The following is an 11,839-nucleotide window of genomic DNA, read 5'->3' as shown; positions in this document are numbered from 1 at the left end:
ATGTAAGTGTTTTGTATTGACGTCCTACGGTGTATTATTGTGGTATCAAATATCACCCAATAACCATCGCTGGAACCGGTGAGACCGAGCGGCAACAAGCTTTGCTTAGCTGCGGGGTCTCACTTGGCTCCAGCAATAGCAAACTGCTAAAATGACCAGATAATGTATGCATATATTATTTTGCATATTACTCAGAAAATTGTATAAATGTTAAATTCTCTGCATGGCTGGGTCTCCCATGATCACTTTAACCTTTTTATTGGGGATTGTAGTGGGGGGTCAGTCAATGACTTATGAGCTCATTGACTACTTTCTGTCTTATGATTATACCATACCTACATCCTCGCTCCCTTCTTGTCTTCTTTTTATTTCTTTTCCATTTCTTAGCTGGGAGTGCCGCGACATTGTTTGTTTTTTTTTTCTCTGGTGTTAACGTAAGGGTACTGTGTGTCGCTGGGTTCGAGGGTGGGGGCACTCCTGGTCACCTATTAATGGGTGGCGGCGTAAAAAAAAAAAAAAACATCATCACACGGCATTTTCCTGGCCATCTGAATGGTTTCTGCTGATACAGTATCGATTTCACAACATCTGCTATTGTCATCCCGCTTTGGTTTGGGCCTGGCCTTGGCCATGAGTTTGGCAGGCCAGATTTATACTAGACCATTTTGAGTCAACTTTGAGAAATACATAACGTACAACGGTGGTAAAATCGTTGCTATAAATTATAATATAGGTATAACACAGTTTACCCGCTCCGGGTGTGAGGGAGGGGTGTGGGGCAATGAGTGCATTCAGCACTGACGTGGCGCCCTCGGAAGGCCGGTACCTATGGGATTAAAGCTCAGCGACACTAAGGGCTTGTGTGATGCCTTCGGTTATCGGTAGCACCCTCAGAATCACCGGCGTATAGGGCCCTCATAGCCGCCGGTAAGGGGCCTTTAGAGGCACTGGTATGGGGCCGCCATGCAAGTGCCGGTTCGGGCGCTCAGATCGATTCTCTCAGAGGCGCCGGTGAGGGTCCTTACAGGCGTTGCTCTGGAGTCTGGGCCCTCATAGACGCTGGTGTGGAGCCGTTACAGACGGGTGTGGGGTCTTTAGAGCTGCTGACGCGAACCATCTACTCAAGCCAACAGGGGGTTCTCAGTGACCGGCACGGGGCCCTTAGGCCGGCAGAAGAAGTCTTGTGGGGTCCTTAGAGACCGGCATGGTACTGTCAGACGCCGGTGGGGCCCTCAGGGCTCAGAGTCACCGGTGTGGGGCCCTCAAAAGTTTCCAGCGGTGGCCTTTAGATGCGCAGGTGTTGACTGTTGGGTCCTCAGAGCCGCCGATATAGGGCTTTAATAGGCACTCAGAGTTGGGTGTGTGAAACGCTCAGAGACACCGGTGTGGGCCGTCATAGGCGCCGATGAGGGCCCCCTTAGTTGCCGTTATGGGACCCTCGGAAAAATGAGTGTGTGACCATCGCAGGCGGGAAATGCCCCTAGAACTGGCCCCTCATAGGCCGGTAAGAACTCTCAGAGGTCAGTAACGGGCCTTTGGAGACCACAGAGAAGCCCTTAAAATATGCAAGATTTCCTCAGAAGCCGGCGTGGGGCCCTTGTGGAGATCTTAGTGTGGTTATTTAGGACCCATGAGGTGCTCTAACGAGACCTATGGGGCCCTTCTGAGTCGAAATATGGCCATCGTTAACCCTCAGCGCGCGGTCAAATGGCGCCGCAGGGCCTCTCGGACCCGAGGGTCCCTATGAACCCGATGGGTGGGGGGTGGGGAGGGGGGGGGGGTACGTGTCCCCTTAGACCCCTAACGACGCAACTGCTTCATATGCATCATATCAGGTATTTTAGGCTCGCCCCCCCAACTTGAAAATCGTTCCCGGGCCCCTGCTACATAGGTTAAAATGGTGCGTGTCTTTGTTAGATTCTTCCGCCAGTTCAGACTGATATGCCATTGCCCGCGCCATCCCCAATAGGCCTCATCCATAGACCATATCCAACTCCGGCAGCGGCGGCGGCGGCGGCGGCCCCCGTCGCGGTCGGTGTGTCTGACCTAGATCTACCCCCCCCCCCCAGTCGGCGGCGGTCACACTGCCCCCCCCCCCTCCCAGGGAGACGGGGGGGGGGGGGGGTGGAGCGACGACTGCGGCCGCCCATGTCCGATAAATGAGTACACTGACGTCATCAGACAGGGGTGGTAGGGGAGGGGGGGGGGGCAGCTAAAGCACCTGTGGTGGGTGAATCGTCATGGCTGAGCCGTGAGCTCATTGTCAGGTGTTCGCTGGGTCCACAGTTGGCTCTGCTGTGCTTCGGTGACTGCCAGTCGCCTGGGTAGTCGAGATATGGGAAATGATGCCACGGACGACATACGGAATCTGCTATTCATCGCATGGCCGCCAGAATAAACATACCGAGTTCTCTGTGCTGCATCGTGCATTCGTGTTGTAAACAAACAACGAACTAGTTATAGTAGGCCACCGGCAGGGGTATTGGATTGTTCAATGTTCAGTCATGCAACAGAACATAAAACTATAGTGCGTTACCCTAAGTCGGTACCCCGCTGATAACTAGTAGGCACATGCTATGAATTAATCAAAGTAATACTTTGTTATTTTTACTTGCGTCTTAGCTGTATCATATATCATCGTAATCATGGTTGCGTGTCATGCCAGTACGTGATCCATACACTCCAATAACTGCGTCTTAGGTTAGCTGTGGCCGAGGTCTTTGGGTCCGTGGAAATTACTGACTACTCTTGTCAGCACCACTCAGGGAACCGTCTGGTATCAGTTTGACCAGTCGAGTAGGTATCAAGCTTACTCGGCTGACTGCTTGAGTGACTTGAGATGCGATCAGCTAACTTTGGTGAGCCCTGAAGCGCTCTCGTGGGAAACTTGTGATGGCGCGTACGGCTGCCCGAAATACCCTCCCAGGAAACACATGAGCGTGGTTCAGAAACTGGGAACGGTGTTGTCCCCTAGCAACCACGTTTTGTAGAGTTTTGTTGCTGGGATAATATGAATGGCTGCATACGCATAGCATGTCTGGTAGCGACGGTAACGTAGGTATAACCTTCGAGTTGATGTCAACACAAAGCTGACAGGAGGCCATCATGACCCTTTGCCGTCTTGTTTTATTTTGATGTCCGTGGTGAACTTTGAAGTATTCTCTCTCTTCTAAGTGCTAAGAGTTCGTCTTAATTTTCTGGGTCATGCTGTCGACTTTGGACGCACTCATAACTCTGATCAGTTTGCAAAATGCAGAGGGCTGTGCTGTGACAAGCCGTCGATTTCCGTCGTCTTTTGGGCTGTCGCTCCATCCGTCTCCATTGGCCGTCACTGGTTTGAGTCGAGTTCGACCTCATGACCTCGCGCCCCGCGACCTTACCCCGTGGGTCTGTCCCTGGTGACCCCGGTCGGGGAACAGGTGACGACACTGCTATCTAAGTAGCTCCGGTAGGTACTGTTAGGGAGCTCGACGCCCCCGGGTCACAGGGGTGGGCTATACAGGGGTCGACAGGTCCCGCGGTTAGGTTGGGAGGCGGCGTCTGCATGCTGAACGATTTAATTTGGATGACTTTGGGATACATTGACACAGGAGCAGCGGCGGACGGGACCATATAAACAATCTACACGCTTTTCAAGCTGCTGAAAGTCTCACTTGGGGTCTCGTATCTGCGATGAATGATTCTAATTCTGGAAAGTTGTTAGTTGTAAATCGTCTTCCTCAGTGTGTCGGCTTCACTTAAATCTCTCCTTTGTTTTCTTTCTCCGGCAGTCGACGCCTCCGCGATAACTGTATGTACAATCAGTCATCTGGCCAAAGCTACAGCCGCCGTGCATGGCTCTCCAATGCTCAGTCGGTTCAATGCGCATTTTTCACCCCTGCCCCACTATGGTCGCCCCGTTCTGCCGCGGCAGAGCTGAGAGCGCTGTTGGGGTCGCCGTCCTCTGCCGGGCTGCCGCGTCCTTCAGTCGCCCCTGACCTTCCCTCGTCATCGATTGTAGCAAGCCCCCGCCCTCCCCGTCCCCCGCCCCGCCCCTGTCGTCCGCCCGCCGACAAGCAGCCGTCCCTGGCGTGATGACCCCATTCGGCTAGGTGGCGCTTGGGTGGCGCCACCGGCCGGCCCGGCCGACCCAGGGTGGCCGACCGCCCTGCCATCTGTGGGCCGGTCGGGGAAGGTGCTGTTTGTCGTTGTCGTCTGAGTTCTCCCGAGTAAACAATTGGATGTGAGGTGTTTGTGCTGAGATTGCACCGTTTTTGTAGGATAATTACACCGAAAATGCACTTTTGAGGGCGGGACTTAGCTCTATTAGACGTCTTAACGAGGCAAGTTTGGTGAAGAAAAAGAGGATTTTGATCCAGACATGGACATGGACTTTTTTGCTCCCAGATCCATTGACCAGTCCTGAGCTTTTTGTTGTTTTTAGTGTCGCAGTTATATGCAGTTTGTGTTCAAGATTAAGAGGTGCTGCTCTGGTCCCTCATCTCCCCTGTAGGTTTTGAAGTGTATTCAAATCTGCAACCTCCCCATACAGACACCGAGTTGCACTCTAACCGCCCCATCCCTCCGTCCCTCAGGCTCTGGGTGTGATGCCGGCGCTGGTCCGGTGAGCGACCGCACACGCTGGCCACCGTCTCAGTGTCTGCGCTGGTGCAGGGCGCGCGGCGCGGCCAACTCGCGGCCGGCACGCTGTCCCCCCGGGCGGCCGCGGCGGCGCCGCCGCAGCCCGGCTCGCCCGCGCGCGGCGCCTCGCCCGGCTCGGCCAGCTCGCCCGGCAGCATGGGCTCGGCGGCGGCAGCGGCCCTTTTCGCCGTGTCGCCACTATCCACCGGCAGCAGCTACGATCCGTGCTCGCCGCCGGATAGAAATGGTGAGTGGGAGAGTCTTACCGCCGGGTAGAAATGGTAATGGGAGGGACCTTACCACATTATCATACATTGGTGAATGAGATAAATCAAAACGCACTGGACCAAATGGTTGAGTTGTGAATCTCGTACTCCGAAGTGAACTACTTTAAAGGTGGGAAAATTACGTCAGGTTTGCGAACAGCAAACAGCAGTGACTTTTTGGGTGCTACTCGGGCTCATACTCGGCCTTGAATCTCGATTCATCCTCCAGTAGGTAGAAGCAAGAAGCGAGTGAAGTTCATTGTAGTCGTTCGACCGTGCGCTCACTAATGGTGTGGCCCTACACAGCTTTGTGCCATCTCGAGGGAGACGCTTTTAATTCACATCATCCTCGCTGTGACCCGGACGCCAGAAAACCGGCTCCATCAGTCTCAGGACAATCGGCATTCCCGGCATCCGGGCGCAGTACCCGGCCTGTCTCGCCTGTCCATATTTGTCGGCGTCAGACTCGCTGAGCTGAGGTGACAGAGGCGGACCTTTACCGGTCGTAAGGCGCTTCTCTGTCGCTGAGGCCCGCCACAGCGCGCCGCTTATTGATCAGAGTTCGGAGAGCTGCCTCATTTGTGTGCACAGCTGCTCATGTTTATTGACAACCTGTTCTGAACAGCATGCTTTTGCCGTTCTGCTGGGCCGATGTTTTTGCTGATCCTCGATATTGCTTACCGTGATTGGCTGCGGAGATCAATGCTTCAGTTTAATATGCGGCCAAATTATAGTTTTTGCCCGATTTAGATACCTGTCGGACAAAGTTGCAGGTTTTCGACATTTAGTTGTTTCTGTTCTTGTTTTAGGCATTTTGGAAAGAAAACAACTATACAAATTGAAGTCGCCTAACTAATTAGTTTGCTGAACTTGCATCAGAAACCATGCATCCAGTAGCTTGTGGACTGAGGACGTTCACATCCTTACATAATTTCATCTTCCAAACTCGTTATGTAATGTCCCGCCGACAGGTCACTGATTACTACCACAGTGTGACACAGCCTGAAAAGTCCTTATTTGAAAATATTAAATATTTATCATTTATACCTTCCTCCGAAATTCGACGCCGTTTCCGCAGAGCCCGCGGAAGGGCGGTTATCTCAGCTCCCCTCCCCTCCCCTCTTGGCAGACCGAGATCGGCAGGGGGGGGGGGGGGGAGGCGACAGGCGGCAGCTTTTTACCACGCCCACCGACAAAAAGCGTCGACAGTCTGGTCGATGCTGGAGTTGGCGGGCCGTGGAGCGCCGCCTCGTCTCTGGTTTCCGGTGGCGGTGGGGAGACGCGAATTCCCCTGTCCATGTGTGTTTATGGAGAGGGAGAGGAAATTATTTCTTACGGACGTGTTCTCAAGGACTTAAAATAAGAGGTTTGATCGGAAGTAATTTGGTGCTGAATAGCTTTATACGGTGTCGGACAAAGCGATAATGGAGTGAAAAGGGTAACCTTGAAACTTTCCCATTCATTTGGCTCGAAACACGTTCGTGTGTTTTTTATCTTAGTTTCCCTCGGCGAAACGTGCTCGAGGCTCGCCCGCACACTTTCCTTTTGTGACGACAGCTGGCGCTGTCACCTGTGCTGCCATATGGTGGTAATGTGCGTGTCAGATACCTGCCAGCATGCGTCTGCGGCCTGTGTGCTGTATGAAGCCTGTGATTTTTCTCACTAGCGACATGCTGACGGTGACTGACATGCTGAATGGGGGTAAAGGAGGGCATTGTGCGGTAAGGGGTGGGGTCAGGCTGGGAAACAAACTCTGAACAGGGCGGGAGCCGGCAAAGGGATATGACTGCCTCCAAATAGTAAGTTGTAACGCAAACCCAAGGGCAAATTCATGTCAAACTGGACAGATACGTTGGCTGGCTCATTTCACCTTGCTTTAGGGCTAGACCAGCAACTGCTGACAGAAAAAGAGCCGGTAAATTGGTTCAGAGCTTGTCACCTTATCTTGTCCCCTGGTGTTTTGGTATGGATTCTGCTAGAATCATAACTAGAATAGAATAGGTCTGGTAATAAGTCTCTAAAGACAGTGAATCGTGAGCTACACTGCCGGTACTATTCGCCCCATGTAGCGTCTAGTCGCCCCGCGAGGGTCGCCCGCCCGCCGGCCGGCTGACTGTCCGGCCGCCTGGTCCGTTTCCGGTGTGTCTGTTCTGTGTTGTCTCACTGCCCCGCCCCGGCCCTTTGTGGCCTGTGCCGCGCCAGCGACAGGTGGGGGTACGAGGGCGAGTGGTTGGAGTTCTATGAACGGCGGGATACTGGTCCACTTTGTTTGTTTTGTTTTGTTTTGTTGGGTTAGGCCCTTTCGGTCGACAAGACCATTGCAGAGCCGGAAGGATGATAGGAATTAGGGGGAGACATTGGTCTGGGCAGGCACCCTAGAGAGTCGCCGGGGCTGAGCCCGTCCATAGAACAGGCCGACCAGCCCCCCAAGCACTCTCTGCACCCGGCTACGGGGTGCAGCTCCCTCGGGAGCAGCGGTGCCGCTCCAAGGGAGCAGCCCGCATGAGATAAAGTTGCCTGTCCAGCCCGGAAGGGGGTTGTGGCGTGGAGGAGAAGGATTTCAGTATCCTGAGGATAGAAGCACGGATAGGTGTACTGGTCCACTGCTGACGGCATGTGATGGGTGGGGTCCGGTCGCAGGGAGAGGTTTGTGATGCATTTGTTGCGAGGTGCGGGGATTTGAAGCACCCGGTCATAGTCGACTGCTGGGCTCTGTGCCGACGTCCAACTGCGCAGTTTCAGTCTAGTGGCAATATCTGGGATCGTTGGCCGCGGAAGGAGCCGCCATAAAAAGGGAAATAACATTGGTGGACCTCTGATGCGCAGCCGCTGAATATCCGGCGTCAAAGTTGATGGGAGCTCAAATGTAAGCTCTTCTGAGCAGAAGTGCACTCTGCTGCAATAAGTCACACAGAAGAGGGGGGGCTCAATATTTCTTGTAAGTGCTTTCAGTACATCTGTATGCATTACTAGATAATGCAATGCGAAAGTCGGCATATTCCGTTCTCTTCCCTGCCCAGCGCGCACCCAATGGTTTGCAGTTTCAGCTAGGTGCTGCCACCTACCGGTTGGTGCTTTGCTAACAAGCTTTGCTAGATGGCAGCACCCATGAGCGTCGGCTATGGGCCTTATTCGGCTCTGCCTGTTCAATGTTCAGCCAGGGCACAGGGGCTATGTTCCTTGAGGTTCATGACTCACGATACAGTTGCAAGCCATCTAACCTTTTGGATTCCAGTCGTCTGCCACTTTTTCATAACACTTTCCTTCGATGATGTGAAGTGACTATCTCAAAGAAGTTGTCATTGAGAGGCTCACTTGTTCCTCAGCGAGTCGGTCCCACCCAATCAGTCTCACCATCGTTACCAATGTCATTAGGACTGAAAGTGAGGGTGGATCTGAATAAATTTAGGTAGCTTTAAAGTGAATGGTTGGAAGGCGTAGCAAAATAGAATGTTTCCGTTCGAAAGGTATTAACCCTATTAGTGGCAGGGGGGGGGGGGTGTTTTCATCCACCCCTCAGGTTTTTCGGGAATATCTCCGAAACCGCTGAAGCTACGATGCTGAAATTTTCTGACTTTTCCTAAAACTAAATTGGGCACATTCCCTGAAAATTTCAAGTTCATAACTCTACCAGGGGCGGCTCCAGAGCACTGGGAATTGGGGGGTCCTATTCGTGAAGCGAGTCATTTGGGCGAAGATCACGATGCTGCACCAGTTTTACGAACAGTGAATGAAAGGTATCATGTGATAACATATACAGTTATTGTGCATCCTCTTTTGACACGTTTTTGCTATAATAGGCGGATCCAGGCGTCCAAAAAGGGGGGTTATGTTTTACCTCCCAACATAGGTGCCCTGACACCGCCTATGCATGACCAATACAATTGTAGTCGTTCTCTCATAAGAAAATTGTAACATAACAAGACCATTACCACTCTTTTTAGAAACAGTACCAACAAAAACCTTATTTACTATACTTTTTGTGTACCCCCAATCTCAATGATCTGTATCCGCCTATGATTTTTGAAAATGCATATTTTTAGGATCCATGTGAATTCCTGGTTCATTCTCTATCGATCGGCAAAAGTTGCGTTAAGATTGGTTCAGAAACCTGGCCGTGATAAACAGTCTAAAATGTATCTGCAATTTGCCCGTTTTTACCCCCTCTACCCCCCCCCCCACCCTATTGACATTTTTTAATTTTTATTTTTTAGAAATGTAGATCACGTTGAGCGAAATCGAATGCCGTTTGAATTTTGAAAATCGGCCCGTTAGATCTCGAGATATCAAGGGGGGGGGGTCGTAAACAGCCCCCCCCCCCCTGCCACTAATAGGGGTAGCCAGGAGCCTGCCACTAATAGGGTTAACACATATCTAAGACATCGAGTTGGTATGGTCTACCGCTTCATTCTTATATGGAGAAGCTGCTATTTCTTTTTTGATAAATAAATACAGCATGATGCAATTATTGCAACTACTACAACTCCAGACAGCCTCATACTAGTTAGGTACAGCAACGAAGCAACGTTAATTTCTAAGAAGTTCATCGCTCGTCGCCAAAGAAAGCATCACTTGTTTTTATTCCGTTGAAATTAGCTGCAATTTCCTAAAGTTTGCATGCCAGTCGAAGTTGATAACGGCTTGCTGTGGTTGGTTTGGTATTCACCACCATAAACGCATTGTTTATCATACTATTTTCCTCGCACTCTGTGTCTTACCTGACCGCAAAGGAAAACAACACACACCCACGCCGTCTCCGTCGGTGACATGAAAGTTGCCTCAGAAATTCCGCACTTTGCCACTTCCTCGTGTTTGTGTCCATGCGTCCATGCTTTTCAGACGGCCTTGGAGCACGTCGTGCCGATAGATCGTTTGAGAACTATGTATCGGCCGCGGTACTGAGCACTGAAAGACTGATAGATACCGTGCATTGTGCAGGCCCGGGGTTTGGTGGACGTGGGAAGAAAGCCCGGTTCCCAGCTCGGGACTCGATATCTGGTAACGGTGTGGACGGTTCTTTATAGAATGCAGAGACACGGATGTGATTTCGCTGCTGCTGGCCCGTTGCGTTTTTCGGACGTCGTATGCTTGCATTGTAATTTGATGTCCTTGTGGCTGACTTGCCGTGATTCAATCATATGATCTGTCTTTGCATATTCACCACACCAGTATCGTTTCATGATCAAAACGTTAAATTTATGATGCGGTAAAGGTAATTTATTACACATATTTACTGTAATCAAAACTCTGAATTGATTTAGTGAAGATAAATTGCAAATTGATTCACGATCAATTGTTCACAAAAAAAAATATTTGGTTTTAGACAGACAATATTTAACAACTCTCTGAGCACCTAATTAGAGAGCCCTCGGCTGAAATCAAGTGGCGAGGAGATACCACTATGACTGCAAGCGCAAACTGTGTTCTTTTCGAACTCGACGAACCAAAGCCTGTTCTGGCCGATCAAGGTTCTTATGAGGCGTGGCTAAGGGCAGGCCTTTGACCGACCCTGAAAAGTCGTCAGTCATTGGATATGAGTGTTTTGTGGAGGCTGATTTGCCGATGCCATGACTCAGCTTTCCGACGCCGATTCGTACAAGTCTAAAGGGACGCAAATGCACACATCTCGTACCTTGCACAGGGCACGCTGGTTCGTTTTTTTTTTCGTTAGCACCAACCACCGAACAAAATCCTGGTCCTGGGGTTGTGAAATGTCGGTTTTTGCTGTTCACGACGATGTCATTCAGAGGACAATGCATTCATTTAGTTAGTTAAAAGGGTGTTTCTTGTGTATCGCATTTTTAATGTCTCACGGTTTCAAATTACGGAAATGAAAAATCTACCTGTTTTAGCAAGAAACGTCGACGTTTTAGGCAGCTTATATTTAATTATGCTAGTTCCTATCTGAACTCCGAAATCCAAAATCATCGAAATCATCGACAGCGTTTCACACCTATCAGCACCGACCGAACTGAATCATTTCCGCGTCGCGCCATGGGGCGTTCATCCGTTTCTGAAGGCGCTCCTTTTCTTCCTCGGCAGTCTTCTCAAGGACTTTCATTTCTTGTTCCTCGCTCCTGCTCCACCTCTACCTCTGCGCCGCCGCCGCCGCCGCCGCGCCGCCCTCGTCTCGGCCGCGCCGCCTCCGCCGCCACGCTGCTCGGTGACGTCATGAGGAGAAGATGGCGGAAGCGGGCGCCGGCCGGCAGTCGGCACCTGACCTGACGGCGAGCAGGTGTGTTGGGCGCTCCGCCGGCGGGGGATACCTGTCCAGCGCTGCACAGAAGAGGACAGTTGGTGAGACGCTGTGGTGTGAAGTGCGAAAGTGTTGATTGAGCTTGACGGAAGTCGAGGGATACGTTGATTTTGGCAAAGACCTTGCTCGTTTTTGGAAGGTTACAAAAAGACTGCCGACTCACGCAAGAAGAGGTGGCAGGCTGCGCCGTGCCAGCTCGTAACTGGAGCTTGACTGTTCGAGCTGTGAGGAGGGTTCCACATCCCCAGTCACGGAGCGACTGTGGCGGACGTTTCTGTGGACTGCCGGGAGTTGTGGGAACTGTCGGACTCGGGTCGGACCGAGCTACAGCTGGTGCCCCCGCCGCCTGTGATGATGCTGTCCGACCCGAAGGGCGGCACGTTCCACCGGCTGGAGAGCCTGGTGGTGAGCTCGGCCGACTCGCCCGATGTGCCCGAGGTGTCCTCGTCGCGCCTCTCGCCGCTGTCGGCTCCCTCCCCGTCCACCAATGCCGTGCTGGCGTCGCCCACACAGGCCATGGAGCCGTCCGATTTCGAGGTGGTGGGCCTAGACGGCGCCATGTGGCACGAGCTGGAGCTGGGCATGACGGGCCCGCTGGTCACCCAGCTGCCCGGCCTCGGAGGGCCGCCGCACCATATGAGGAAGATTCTCATCACGGCGCCGCCGCAGACCATCGTCCCCACCAAGGGTAGGTCGG

At 52.2% G+C, this 11,839-nt stretch overlaps 1 protein-coding gene across 4 annotated transcripts in view; it reads left to right on the top strand.

The window, feature by feature from the left end:
- The window catches only part of LOC122382105 (ecdysone receptor-like), a 45,676-nt gene that overhangs the window by 8,780 nt on the left and 25,057 nt on the right, over nt 1-11,839 (top strand). For 2 of the 4 annotated variants that reach the window (XM_043367045.1, XM_043367046.1), the window contains exon 2: nt 4,575-4,867. In XM_043367045.1, the coding sequence (XP_043222980.1) occupies nt 4,777-4,867 (91 nt within the window). In that variant the 5' untranslated portion in view covers nt 4,575-4,776. Of the gene's footprint in view, nt 1-4,574; nt 4,868-11,090; nt 11,831-11,839 lie in introns of those variants that run through there. The other 2 variants (XM_043367044.1, XM_043367043.1) reach the window with 2 other exon arrangements.

This window comes from Amphibalanus amphitrite, unplaced genomic scaffold (genome assembly GCF_019059575.1).
Source record: "Amphibalanus amphitrite isolate SeventyFive unplaced genomic scaffold, NRLGWU_Aamphi_draft 000133F_arrow, whole genome shotgun sequence".
In the NCBI taxonomy this organism is placed as follows: domain Eukaryota; kingdom Metazoa; phylum Arthropoda; class Thecostraca; order Balanomorpha; family Balanidae; genus Amphibalanus; species Amphibalanus amphitrite.
Note: the sequence above shows the minus strand (reverse complement) of the source record. Positions and strands in the feature narration are given on the sequence as shown.